The 14,847-nt window shown below is 42.9% G+C and overlaps 1 protein-coding gene across 4 annotated transcripts in view; it reads left to right on the forward strand.

Annotated features, from left to right (window-relative positions):
- Window positions 1-14,847, forward strand: part of CEP89 (centrosomal protein 89) — a 46,899-nt gene that overhangs the window by 29,060 nt on the left and 2,992 nt on the right. For 3 of the 4 annotated variants that reach the window (XM_048316519.1, XM_048316514.1, XM_048316516.1), the window contains one exon: window positions 7,067-7,236. In XM_048316519.1, the coding sequence (XP_048172476.1) occupies window positions 7,067-7,236 (170 nt within the window). Of the gene's footprint in view, window positions 1-599; window positions 1,180-7,066; window positions 7,237-14,847 lie in introns of those variants that run through there. The other variant, XM_048316515.1, reaches the window with a different exon arrangement.

Below are 14,847 nucleotides of genomic sequence, written 5' to 3' on the forward strand. Positions count from 1 at the left end.
TTTTTGTAAATATATTACTGGCAAAAGGAGGGGCAAGGAAAACCTCTATATTTTATTGGATGCAGGGAGGAAAAGGCAGAGGTACATAACACCTTTTTTCCTCAATTTTCAGCACTAAGACAGGTCGCTCTCAGGACAACTGTCCTCCTGAGTTGGTAGATGGGGACAGGGAGCAGAATAGCCCCCCAGTAATCTAGGAGGAAGCAGTCAGAGATCTGCTGAGCCATTTAGATGCTCACAAGTCTATGGGACCAGATGGATCCATCCTAGGGTGATGAGGGAACTGGCAGATGAGTCTGTGAAGCTGCTCTCCATATATCATCAATCCTGGCTCACCAGGGAGGGCCCAGATGACTGTAAGCTGGCCAATGAATTGTAAGATGGCCAAAGAATTTGAGGAAACCTATTCTCAAGAAGGGCTGGAAGGAGGATCTGGGTAACTCCAGGCCTGTCAGCCTGACCTCGGTGCCCAGCAAGATTATGGAACAGATCATCCTGAGTGCCATCACACAGCACCTACAGGATGGCCAGGGGACCAGACCCAACCAGCATGGCTTTAGAAGGGGCAACTAACCAACCTGATCTCCTTTTATGACCAGATGACCCACATGGTGGATGCAGAGAAGGCTGAGGATACTGGCTACCTGGACTTCATCAAAGCCTTTGACACCATCTCCCACAGCATGCCCCTGGAAAAGCTGGCAGCCCACAGCTTGGACAGGTGCATTCTTCACTGGGTTAAGAACTGGCTGGATGGCCGGGCCCAGAGAGTGGTGGTGAATGGTGCTGCATCCAGTTGGGAGCCAGTCACTAGTGGTGTCCCCCCAGGGATCAGTGTTGAGGCCAGTCCTGTTTAGTACCTTCCATGATGATCTGGATGAGGGGATTGAGGATTACAGATGACGCCAAGCTGGGTGCAAGTGTCCATCTGCTGGTAGGAGGTAGGAGGGCTCTGCAGAGGGACCTGGACAGGTTGGATAGATGGGCTGAGTACAACAATGTGAGATTTAACAAGTCCAGGTGCCAAGTCCTGCACTTTGGCCACAATAACCCCCTGCAGGCTGGGAACGGAGTGGCTGGACAGTGGCCAGGCAGAAAGAAACCTGGGGGTACTGGTCGACTGCAGCTGGACATGAGCCAGCAGTGTACCGACGTGGCCAAGAAGGCCAATGGCATCCTGGTCTGTATAAGGAATACTGTGGCCAGCAGGACGAGGACGTCATTCTTCCCCTGTACTTGGCACTGGTGAGGCTGCACCTTGAGCATTGTGTCCAGTTCTGGGCCCCTCAATTTAGGAAGGACATTGAGATGCTCAAAAGTGTCCAGAGGATGGCAACATGGCTGGTGAAGGGTCTGGAACACAAGTCCTGTGAGGAGCAGCTGAGGAAGTTGGGGTTGTTTAGCCTGGGAAAAAGGAGGCTCAGGGGAGACCTTATCACTCTGTACACATCTCTGACAGGAGGTTGTAGTCAGGTGGAGGTTGGTCTCTTCTCCCAGGCAATCAGTGACAGGACAAGAGGACACAGCCTTAAGCTGCACCAGGGGAGGTTTAGGCTGGGCATTAGGAAAAAATTCTTCACAGTAGGAGTGATGGGGCATTGGCACGGGCTGCCCAGGGAGGTAGTGGAGTCACCATCCTTGGAGCTGTTTAAGAGAAGACTGGATGTGGCACTCAGTGCCATGATTTAGTTCATAAGGTGAGTTTAGGTCATCATCTCAAAGGTCTTTTCCAACGTAGTTTAGTCTGTGATTCTGTAAACTGAGAGATACTGATTCAGTGCCATGGTCAGCATGATAACCTGAGCCAGTACTTTGGCTGGGGGTCTCTTTGTACTTCCATAATTGTAATTACCAAGCAGATTTATGATCCATGACAAGAATTTGAGGAAGCAAATTTTTCTGGTATTAAAACTACTTCTTTACAGTCAGAATTCCACACTGTTTTCTCTTTTAATATGAGCTTGGACATAATGTTTGTCTCATCAGGGAGTCCTTCAATTTCATGCAAAAAGGACAGATAACACAGGAAAATCTGTGTTTTTTATGAAGTATTTTAGTCAAACGTCTAGTATAAATTCTGTGAAAACAATCCAAGATTTTGGACATAGAACCGTGAGCAGTAAATCTCTGATAACAGAATTTGCACTCCAGTTCATCATTGGACACCTTTTCCTTTCCTTCACTGCAAGTGTTATAATCTTTAAATTATGCACACACTGTTAAAAAAAATAATTTAGATTACAACAAGTTCATTGATTCTGAATCTCTATTTGATAATAATTTTGTTAGTCATGAGGTTTTAGTAAAAACAGAAACAACCTTTGTACTGAAGATACCTACCATCTAGCATCTCCTACTGTAACTGCCCTCATTTTCATGCAAGTTTACTAGTTCAGCCTTAATTTTTTTTCTGCCATTTTGCTACCTATTGCATTTAGAGTACAAAATTGTCATTAGTGAAGAGAAAGCAATAAAGATTTATTCCTAACACTTCCTGATCACTGAGGAGCTGTGTATTTCAGAACTACGTGTACTCATTGCACAGCTTCGTGTCTGTATAACCGGTTGCTGATGCCAGCACAATTGAAGGAGACAATGTTCCTATTACCAGTGTTCCATTTAATACTAGATTATTTTTTGTCAAAGGTCATGTACAGACAATTCTCTTATACCTTTGGACATATAGTTTTGAAGATTCTCCAGTATAACTCCTTTCCCTTTTTATTGCTTTCCCAACTATTTACTGTTCATCTCTGTGCCAATATCAATCTGCAAATAAGGAAGCTTATTTACTCTAGCACATACTACTACATATTAACTTTTTCCAGAAATATTAATATTTTTCCCAAAATATTGATTTTGTTGGCTTTTAAATTTAAAAGTTTCTACAGTTTTCCCACATCTTTTTCACTGAGAACAGAGAAAGTATTTTTCCCCTATTAACACCACAGTACTGTCTGACAAAACTTTCACTAAACCTTCTGAATATATAGGCTGTCACTTTTCAGTTGTCCCAGTCCAGTTGTCCTGGGAAGGCTATAGATACAAGCACTGTCATCATCTACTACTAAGGAGGAATTTCCTTCCCCAAGCCCCATGTATGATTTTTTTACACAGCCCTGAAGATAATTGTCAGTGATCTTAAAATATTTTAGAAGTTTTTAGGTGCCATGGGAGAAAATTGGCAGTGTTCTGTAGCACACAGTAAAAATTTCATCAGTACTTCCATTACAGGGCTGTTCTGTGAGGATCAGAATTATAACATTTTCTATAGAGAAGTGGGACAGTTTTCTTCAGATGGTACTTTGCTCTCTTTTGAAAGGGACAATACTAATTTTACTGGTAAACGATGGGAGAAAACACAATTGACAGAAAATATCTTTGTTACTTCAACAAATGACCAGATCATTGCATATATCATAGCCAGCAGCCTGTGTTTGTAGAAATAATGTTTTGTTGGCTGTTTATTCAGAGTTCTCCAACTTTCAGCTTGTAATTCAGTACAAAAGGTGTAACAGAACTATGGTGATGAAGAGGATACCTTCCTGAAACAACTTTAGAAGAGTGTAAATTATGTCCTCTTCAGTACCAGCACCTGCATCCACGATCATTCCTCATCTTGCTTACTATGTACATGGGATGCCATGACCTTGGCCATGGCATGCCCCATCCAGCTCTAGAGGAAAATATTATGACTTCGAGCTATGTGTTAATATCCTTGTCCTGAAAACTGTCATCTCAACCAGTCCGTTTGCTGCTACTTGCTTCACTTCAGAAAACATTAATAGGTTGTCTTTAACAATTCAAAGGTAATAGCCTGCTGCGAAGGCTCTGTAAGCGCCAGCTACATGTGTCAGTGTGTCCAGAACCAGCCCGACCTGCCCAGGCTGCATTTTACACAGACTTAATTATAATCCGTCCATAGAGGCAAGATCAGAACTATGTATCACTCATATCTAGTTTCAGACTATAATCATATGGCCATAAGAAAAAGGTGCACTTTTGCCCTTTGATTTTGCAGCCAGCAAAGACTCAGCTTCAGTTGGCAAAGGTAGAGCAGGAGTGCAGAGCCAACAGAGGCAGCTGTGGGATATGGAGGAGCCAGAGGCCTGAAGCATCTGAGGCAGAGTGCAGCTTAAAACACAAACCTCAGCTTAGAACACAGACTGCCCGGTAGCTGAATAGTCAGTGACCACCTGATGAAAAATGGGGTTTCACCAATGCTACACTTCACCAGCCCTTTTTCGTGATAAAATTGAGAGAGGAACTGTTCTCTTGTTCTTTGAAATTATTATGGGCATCTGACCTACAGAGGGCATTTCAGGTCCTGCACCCCGAGCTGGACCTGTGTAGCGGGTTCAGTTCGAAACCGGGCAGAAACACCAATTTAGTGTAGTGGTTTGGCTCAAAATATCCACCACTTAATTATTCTCCCTCTATGAGATAAGGATTAGAAGAAAGCAAAGCAGGCATAAACCTTAATCAGTTGCAGTACAAAGAAAGTTTTATTACTAATAGAATTAAAAGTAAAGAGAAATAACAAGAAATTAAAGCAAACCCCCTCCCCCTTTCCAGCACTTTCCTCCTTTTACCCAACTCACACAAAGGGTAACATGGGATGTTAGTCAGTGTTGCAGTTCTTGATAAGTCTCTTTCTTATGCTTAAGGGAAAAAGGGTTTTCTTCAGCTGCACGTGGTTCCCAAACTGCCACCAACAGCAGACCCGCCCAGAAACAATCAATCTGCTGTGGTATAAAGCATCTCTTCCATGAAAAATCTCACAGTTCCTTCACACTGCAAAACATGGGCCATCACATGGGGTTATTAATCTTTTTAAGGATAAGTTATTTTGGCCTGAACACAAAGGCTTTTTTTCGCCACAAGTCTCTAAAAAGCCTCTCAATGCTTCTTTGTAGCCTGGCATAGGCACTCTTCACAATTTCCATAGGCCACACGTGAACTTTTCATCCCCCCATGTACTTCAAATGGATCAAAGAGACAAACAGTTTGTGGTATTACAGTTTCTTACCACGGCATGCAAGAAGGTTTTTTAAGCTACGCGCGAGAATCGCGGCACCGCCCTCTTTTCTCCCGGCGCCATTTCCAGCTCTGTCCCACAGGACTCACTTTCTCTTTCTCTCTGACTCTGAAGCCGCCGTGTTGAAGGGTGTTCTTGTTCAGGCTTTACGGTGGAGAAAGCCTCGCTCCCTTTGTGCTGCTGGCTGCGTGGTGTCCTCTTCAGTTCAGCACGGAGTGTGCTGGCTGCAGACAGGAGGCTCCGCCGGCTCCCGCTGGCTCCGCCGGCTCCGCATGGAGAGGAGAAGGACCCGCCGGTCCCAGGGAGCCGCGCTGGATGGGTTTAGCTGTGTGACAGTCCATGGCTGGGTTTAGCTGTGAGCAGTCCATGGCTGGGTTTAGCTGTGTGACAGTCCATGGCTGGGTTTAGCTGCCTGCGGCTCTGGGACAGTTCTCCCCCAGTGACCCAGGGTCCGTGCCGCAGCGTTGGGAAAAGGGGAGAGGGCAGGGGCCCTGGCAGGGCCCGGAGGCTCCGAGACCCGCCCCCCCCCCACCCTCTGGCAGGCGAGCTGGAACAAAAGGCAATTCCCGCCTTTCCGTGCGGTTTAAATATGTAAATTGTGAGAAGCGTCATTAGTCTAAAAGACTGTCCATGAACTCAGGTTCAACTCACTACAACCTGACAAATGCTGGAGCTTCTACTGACAGAAGGGAAAGTTCAGCTGTTTCCTTATACTCTGCACTTCTTCTAGGCTGGCTCTGACCAACCTTCTGTTCAGAAGGAACTTGTTTGCCTTTAGCCTTCCATAGCATTACTCTGCATTTTGAAGACTTCTCTGGGAATCTATAAAGTTGAGTGATGTGACTCGTTAACTTGCAGGCTTATTCTATTAGAACTGTCAGGGAAAAGTTAGGATAAAAACCCTATGTAAGTCAACCTTAAGTATTGAATCACTAATATTCTAGGTAAATATTATTATCTATTATTATCCTATTACTTCTAGAAAATTAAACTCCACAATGCCACATTTTGCAAGAGCCAGAAAGGAAACAGTTTGTGGAAAGGATTATATAGCCTTATTTACAGCACGTCTAAAAATGCTTTTTTTAAAATTCTTCCAAAAGGCAAACTCAAATCTTTCTCCCCCGTTTCAGATTAAGATTAAACCTTAGTGATTAGCACCTGAGATAAAACGTTGTATTAGCAACACATAAATAGCAGTATTTTCAAAGCTTCACTAAATTAATTTACGGTTTTATTAAAGGCAGTGTTTCCATCCCAAAACTCTGTTCTATAGCCTGTAGGAAACATCATACTCTGCAGAGAAAATAACAGTTTTAGCCTTCTGTTTGTAATCATGAGGCTAAAAGTTAATACTGGATTTTGGTATTGTCAAGAGCAGCAGCATCTAGAAATGTGTAACAATACACAATATTTTTCAGTTTCTTGTGTGCTTATGCAATTTAATGGGGATGTTATGTCAGAAAGCAAAGTTACTTTGTACAAAAATTATTTCTTATTTTTGAGATGAGACCAATCATTAGTTATCATTTAGTTGTTAGAGCCAGTGATCAAAAAATCACTTGTGCTTCACTGAACAGAAGGACTGTTATGTGAAGCAACAAGCAAAGCTATTCTTTTCTTCCTCTTAGTATTAAGATTAAACAACTAACAAAACAGAAACACTTTTTCTTGGTATGTACTGATAAGTAGTGTTCAGCAAGTGGTAAGCTGTAAAATGTAGCTTTGCATCTTGGAAAACAAACCTTTTTTTGCAGGTAATTCTGTTCACTATAAAACAAACATCCAGTATGGTATTCATTTTACACACTAGTTTTATATGCAGAACAAAATGAAGTGTAATACCTTCCAATTAACAAATAGGTTAAAAAATCCCATAATGCAACCTACCTGACATAATTAAGCAAGGCAGCATTGATGTAAAGATTAAACTGAAAATCAGTATCTCTAGCTGTTTCTTTTGTTGGTAATGATTTGTCCTTATTTCTCCAATAATCCCATTTTTTTCTATTAACTTAATCCTTATAGGTATATAAAAAGAAAGCAGCTGGGAAGCTTGGAGATATCAGTCTTAAGATGACTGAGCAGGAGAAAGAATTTTCCAGGAAGACTGCTCAGTATGAGCAAGAAAAGAAGCACCTGCAGCATCTGCTGCAGGACAAACAGGAAACCCTCAATGAAGTACTGGAGCAGAACAGGTGAGTGGGGCACAGCCGGGAGCAATCCAAGTAGGTCCGACAGGTAAAGGGACAAGGGAAAGCACCTGCACACAGCCACCAGCGCTCACTTTCCAGCAGAGTCTTCACGTGGTATGTTCCAGGTCGCTTTTCTCACTCATTTTAGCAATACTGAAAATGCTGAAACCCTGCTCGTAATTCCCAGCTCCAGGAAACATCTTTTGAGGGAGGAATTTCTTCTAGATGGCTACTGCTGTTTTTAAGACTTCTTTAGAAGGATATCAATCTGAGAGAATCTTGGATAATTTGAAAGGATTCTATAAATCAAGATAGATGTTAATTTATGTAATAGCACCTTCTGCTAAAGGCTGAACACTTTCCCATTCACACCCCTGAACAGTTTTCAGAATAGTAAGGTATTAAGGGAATCTAATGAGAAAGATCTGTTCTGTTTTGAATCTATCTTACTGACCTATTAATAAGTGACTTAGATTGGCTATATGCAAAATGAAGAGAAGAAATTATAATTTAACAGATTTATAGAAGATTATGACTGCAGTGTTGAAATATCCTTTGAATATAGAGTCCTTTAAGGCTATTTTTCCCCTCTGATAGTGGAAAGCTTCATAGCACATTCACATTATCAGCATAAAGGAAAAACTGTTTTACAACTGAAAAAAAGTAATAAAGCAGTCATTTCTCAAGTCATCACTGCCATTGTGAAATAATAGATTTAAATAGATTTTAACAGACAATAGAAAAAAAAAGGTTTGGTATCATCTACCTTTATATCAGCACAGTTCCTCTCATTTACTTTATACAGTGCAATTAAACAGGTGTAAGTAGCAGAGTTGTACAATGAACACTCCATTAATCTCTGAAATTTACATTAAAAACCAGATTGAATGGATCCACATTTCTCTGGAAATAGTTATTTAGGATTTTTAACTAATTAAGTGCCTTTCATATCTCTAGGCTCATGTTACAATTTTTTACTGTAGAGAACAGCAATTAAATAAAGAGGGTTTTTTTTCAACATAGGATAGAGCATAGTTTGAAGTCCCAAAATATGGATCGTTCAAAATTCACCCTTATAGCCCCAAAGCAGGCAAATTAGATGGTGTAACACAGATGTGTAAAATAATTAATTACACTTTCCATACAGTATACTAAACCACTTTTACCTTTTCAGTCTAAATTAAGTCATTTTTTCTTCAGTAAACACACACAATTAATACTTGCAGCTGACTTTTAAGAAACAAGGTCTGCACCTGGAACTACACCACTGTAGTCCATTTAACTGTATGATGATGAAGAAAAGTGGTTTATGGAAACAAGCCCAAGATGAACCCCAGCAAGATATGTCTTTCATTTCTCTAGACTTCAGCATTAGTGAACAGTGTGACGGGTGACTGCTTTTTTCTGGTAGTAGTTGAATCTTAACAGTGATTATTAGAGTATAATATAATGAACACAACTCTAAAAATAAAAAAGAATTTTTAGAGTCATCTTTCAAGTGGTATTTTGGTTAACCTCCATGATTCACTATTTTCCTTTGATTACTATCTAAAAAAAACGTAGATAAAAAAAAACCGTTACTGATAAGTCAGCTGAGTTCTACACCTATATAAGAAATAATAAATTTTTATGCTTGTGAAACAAAATCAATAAAACCAACTAACACCATGGCTGATACTGTTCATATGAGCTACTTTCTTCATATTCCATTATTCTTCTCAAGTACTGCAATATAAAGTAGTTTCCCAAGGTAATCCAAATATGCATCTACTCTTTTATGCCTATCAGGCAGAAATTAAACATGTATTTTGGTCAGCTTTGTATATTTCTGATTTTACAAGGCTAATTATTTTCTCTCTCCCTTCCCTCCACACAGTCACAGGAGTAAGGAAGGGAAAATTATTTGTAGTTGAGATGTTGCTCATCATCTGTAGCTTGGCAACCAAAGTTGCTAGTGCTAGGAAAGTACCAAACATTTAGATTTATTGTGACTAGCTGTGTTTACAGAGCAGAATTTTAGTCCAGAATACTGTCTAGCTGATAATGTTTCTGTGCAAAATGCCTACATAGACATTAAGATAAGTGCATACAATAAATATTTATTCTCTAATTTCTAATTTATTCTCTAATTTTACTGTTAGGTAATGGAAATCAAAGTAGCATGCCACATTTTAAGCAGAAAAGCCAGTTTACTTTAAAATCTAGCTGAAGGTATGGTGAATCACTGTAAGCAGGTGAAGACAGAAAACTCTTTCATATAATTTATTTTGCTCTTGCATTTAGTTTAACAATATGGAGTTAGGAGATGGGGCAAGTCTGACTTAGCTGCCACCATAAAATTCTTTATCATAAAAGCATACTGTACCTATTGTTGCTGGTAAGTTTTCTTGTAAAGCAAAGGAAGGTCCCAATTCAGATCTGCAAACAGCACCATTCTTTCAGTGAGACCCTGCACAGAAATAAGCAGCCCCACCTTATTAATCTGGACAGGAGTGCAGCACACCTGAGTGGTGGCAGGTCACAGCACATTGCACAGCCCCTTGTGTGCCCAGAGGCAGAGTTGCTGCAGTCACAGCATGGTCAAAAGTAATGCATGTGTAGGCAAAGTAGCAATATTCATGTGCTGTTTCTCTGATCATTCTATTTTTAACAAGTCGACATCCAAACTAGCATGGGCTTTCATCAAACATAACAGAGATTACTTGCCTTTGAAATTTTCTCCCCTCCTGCATTCTTTCACCTCAGGACTAAAACCAGGAGTTCCAGTACTTACCCATTGCATCCAAGGGATGAGAATTTTTCTACTTGGTTTTCAAAAAGAAACACAGATGTAGTTGTACTTTTGATACATAAAAAAACTTTTAAAGATATGCAGAATTCCCCTCCTGGAAGCTGCTCTTTAGAGCTGTAGTGGGTTTGGTTTGTAACCGAGCAGAAACACCAATTTAGTGTAGTGGTTTGGTCCAAGATACTCATCATTGTTTACCTTCTGTGAGATAAGAATTAGGAGAAACGCAAAGCAGGCACCAAACTTGAAAGAATATAAAGAAGTTTATTAACAGACCTAAAAGAAGAAAAAAAAAAATCATACCACACTTCAGAACACTTCTCCCCCCCCCATGCCTTCATGAAATTACAACAGGTACTCTGATGCATCATAGCTTTACAACAGAATTTCAGCTTTAAGCATCTCCTCTTTCTCTTTCCTCAGGTTTTCAGCTCTTCACAGCACTAAAAGGGTTACTCTCACCCAGGCCTTGCAGCTGGAATGTCGCTTATTGCTGTTGGTCACACGTTCTTTTGCCAGACAGCAGGGCAGCTTCAGCTGAATCTTGGCCGCACTGGAGAGGGGGAGCCGGGCCGCTCCGGCTGCCCACAGCAGGGATGGGGGGGAAGGGGGGGGTTCCACGGGTGGAACGGGGCCCATCAGCTCCAGGGTGGCCGTGGCCCGGCCCGGCCTGGCCCGAGCAGGGCCTGGGCTGGGCCCGCCACCCCCCACACGGGGCCCAAAGCGTCCCAGCACTGGAAACGAGACCGGCCTCTGCCCCCAGGGTTTGTCTGTTCTTAAGTGTGGATCACAGAGGTGGTCACAACTTTAAGTGGCTTAAAAAATTGTCCATATTCAACCTGGCCATCTGATAGGTTCTGTCAGGTCAGGTCACAGAGGAAGCTGTCAGCACCCCTTAGCAAGAACATCACTTCCGGGACTATGCTTGCTAACTCATGACAAGAGCCTTTTCAGTAATTACAGCTTTTGCTAGACAATATTGCAAATTCACAGCAACCTTTCACCTAAAGCAACTGATAAGAAAGCAGTAGCATTTTGTTCTTCAGGCAGCTGATAGTGACATCTTTAATACTAGTCACTGAGTAACCTTAAGAGAGATCAATATCACATACCTTTCCTTAAGGAAGAGGTTTGAGATAATAAAAGAAGTTCATGATGGGATCCTAGGGTCAAAAAACAGGTTCATAAATGTTTCCAGTAATTTGACAGGACATTTGCCTTTATGAGTTTTCTAGGTCAAAGTTTATTTCTTAAGACTTCTGCAAAGAAACAGTACTTCAAGGTAGTTACAGCTGCTTTGCTTTGGATGCAGAAGGCAGGTTTGAAAGTGCATTAAACTGTCCTTAGAAGAAGGTCAACAGCAGAAAAGCTTTGCAGTTGTGTGTTGCAGTGGGGATCCTGCAACACGCATATATCAAACCAGGAGTCCCGTGGAAAGGAAATATATACGGACAGACAGATTCTTGATAGCTGTTTCAGAGAGATGTTTATTTCTCCAGCCGCATGGCCGGAGCTCTGCCCAGGAACTGTTCCAGTCACGGGACCAAGGGTCCTTCTGCCCGCGCAGGGAACACAAACCAACCAATGGGAACGAGGCTGAGCAGGGGCAGGGAAGCCCCGTGTCTGTGCCCTCAGGGCCCCTCTCCCAGGGCTACACGGCAGGGGAGGGACCCCAACACCTCACCCGTTTTATTTTAATAAAAGGAGAATGAAAACAACTGGATAAACATAACAAGAACAGTTTCAAAACAAAACAAGCCACCCTCCTGAGTCTTTAAATGTCCAAACAGATTCTGTGGAACATCTTAGGGCTGACAGAAGGGAGACAGAACTCTCTGAGCATGCTTTGTGGGGAAACTGAGGCAGGAGAGGGTTTAACTTCTTCCCTCCCCCTTTTCATCCCCCACTCGGCATTGGAAAGGGATTTTTGGGGAAACAATTGGCAAAAGCATGGTTTTGTGAGGGAAACCATGGATGAAAAAACGGATTGGGAATACACTGGGGGTAATAGGACATAGGGTAAAAGGGGAAGGTGGGATTAGGAAAGGGAAACTGTAGGGGGGGCTTACAATGGAGATACTGTCTAACATGACTACGATTTTTTGCATATATACTGCCTTTTACAGGAACACCATCAGGCCCAGTGACCTGCGATGCTTGTAACCCTTTTCTCCCTAGTACAATATTAAATTCCACCACCTCTCCATCTCCCAAGCTTGGGATGCATTTTTCAGGGTTATTCTTTTTAATAGCAGTTCTATGCACGAATATGTCTTGCTGGTTGTCACACCTTGTTATAAAACCATAATTTTGCTTAACATTATACCATTTTACTATCCCTAAGGTCTTAGTTGCTATGATCTTTTCCTTTTTCCGAGTGGCTGCTGTTTTCTGTCTCGCTGCGTCTTTGCTCTCTCCTTCGGTCGCTCCCGTGTTGGAATTGTCGGAGCTGCTCGTGCCTGCGCGCTCTTCCCGGGGTCGCGTTCGGGGCTGCGCGGGCCGGGCCGGGCCACGCCGCTCAGTTCTCCGTGCGTCGCCTCCTCTGGTCGCAGCTTCGCTGCCGCTGCCGGGCGCTGCACCCACGTCTCGGCCGGGCCCCCGAGCGACGACTCCCCCGCGCCCCGCTCCAGCGCGCGTCTCGGCTGGGCGCGGCTCCGTTCCACCGCCATCGCCTCCAGCCGCCGCCCGCGTGCCGCCCCTCTCGGCCGGGCGTTCACGGGGCTCGCTCCACCACGCGCTGCACAGGACCGGGCGGGCACTGCCGGGTCCCGCCGCTCCCGCCGCGCCTCGCTCCGCCACCGACACTGCGGCTCGCGTGGCTCCGCCCGCGCGCGGGAACTGCCTCGCTGCTGCTCTCAGAGCGCTCGGTGCACGTGGCCTGGGCCGCACGGTCCCTGCGCCACGCTTCCCTTCACCAGGACACAGCTGACATTGCTCAACAGTCTCGGTAACTAAATAATATTCACGAAAATATTCTTCCATCGGCATATATTTTGACTCCAGTATTAACTGTGTCCAAACGGTTTTCCAAAAGCCCTTGGTAAGAATTAAATCCCAAGAAACATAGAAAAAGTTCTTAAACAACCATGCCAGGAAGTGTTTCAGTTCTTTTTGAGCTTGAATCAAGCTAAAATTTACAAATCGTTGTTCAAGAATCATTTTAAGTTTAAGATAAATGTCCATATGCGGCTCTGAGAGCCAAGAGTCTTCCCACGGTTCCTCCATAGTTTAGATATGGAATAGCAAAGCAAAACCAAGAAGAGGAATCCAAAGTTTCCAGGGTTTACTCACACAAATCAGTCGCTTAGGGATCGGGGATCGTTCTGCTCACAAATCTCCACCATTTGTTGCAGTGGGGATCCTGCAACACGCATATATCAAACCAGGAGTCCCGTGGAAAGGAAATATATACGGACAGACAGATTCTTGATAGCTGTTTCAGAGATGTTTATTTCTCCAGCCGCATGGCCGGAGCTCTGCCCAGGAACTGTTCCAGTCACGGGACCAAGGGTCCTTCTGCCCGCGCAGGGAACACAAACCAACCAATGGGAACGAGGCTGAGCAGGGGCAGGGAAGCCCCGTGTCTGTGCCCTCAGGGCCCCTCTCCCAGGGCTACACGGCAGGGGAGAGACCCCAACAGTTGTGCATAGGCAAGGGGGAGGAGCTGTCTTACCTGTGAGGTGACATATGAAATTATAACCATAATAAAAACTGTTAATCTTTGTGATAAGGAATATTTAAATAAACTGTTACAGGATAGATGAAAATAAATTCTTGAGCCAGCCCAAATAAGATTCTGAGATTAAGGCTGAATTAATTTAGTTCAATGAGGGCAGAAAACTGTCTTTTGTAAAGAAGAATCTGCTTTCAGAACCTACTTCTGGTAATTTTTTCATCAGACATCAGTGGACATTGGCATTTTGCTTACTCTCAACAAGATATAAAATCTTACATTTTGGCTAGGTTACGGGTTGAATGAAATTTTTATTTTTACTTATTTAAATAATAACAGCCTACATTAAGAAGAAATAAACTTAATGCCTTTTGACTAAAGACACCCAGAAACAGCTCATGTATCTAAACAGAGCATGTATCTAGTTTTAAATGCCAAGTGGAAAAGACTTTTGTTTTAAGAGGCGAACCAGCTGTAGAGGCAAGGAAATTTTGGTGTTGATAAGAACGTACAGACCATCAGCAGCTGTATTAACCAAGCTGCTCTGTAATCCAAATTCCTTAAGGGAAGGGAGGTTGTGACTAGCAAGAATTAAGACACCCTCTCCCCAACCCATTCTGCTGAATGCATTTTTAAATTTCCATCAGGTCAGAATTTTCAAACAAAATCCCCTTGTGTAACTACACTTGGGATGCAACTGCTTCTTCTCAGATGCCCACCTGGAGAACAGCTAAACTATGAAGCAGTACATTGTGCCACACTGAAAAGCCTTACCTGTGACTGCAGTGTGCTGTGTGCAGCAGGGGCTCTGACTGCTCATTCCAAAGCCAAGCCAGTTAGCACTCTGGCTCTTCATGTCTCAGCTCTGTTTAAAAATTAGTCCTCCAAGAAGAGTATAGATAAACTGCTACTTCTAAAGGTATCTGTTTTCTTTCTACTGAAGTAATTTTAAGCATGAGGACACTTTTAAACTAACCTCTTTGAACTAATTTTTTTCTAAAATCAATGCAGTTGCCATTAAACTGAACACATGGACTGAAAATGGCAATCCTATTTGTCAGGCATGCTGACAGCATTAATGTGTAATTCAGAACTTGGTGATCTTTAGTTTCATAATCTTACTTCAAATTTTCTATGCCTTAGGCCCATGAAA

Source organism: Corvus hawaiiensis, chromosome 12 (assembly GCF_020740725.1).
Source record: "Corvus hawaiiensis isolate bCorHaw1 chromosome 12, bCorHaw1.pri.cur, whole genome shotgun sequence".
Classification (NCBI taxonomy): domain Eukaryota; kingdom Metazoa; phylum Chordata; class Aves; order Passeriformes; family Corvidae; genus Corvus; species Corvus hawaiiensis.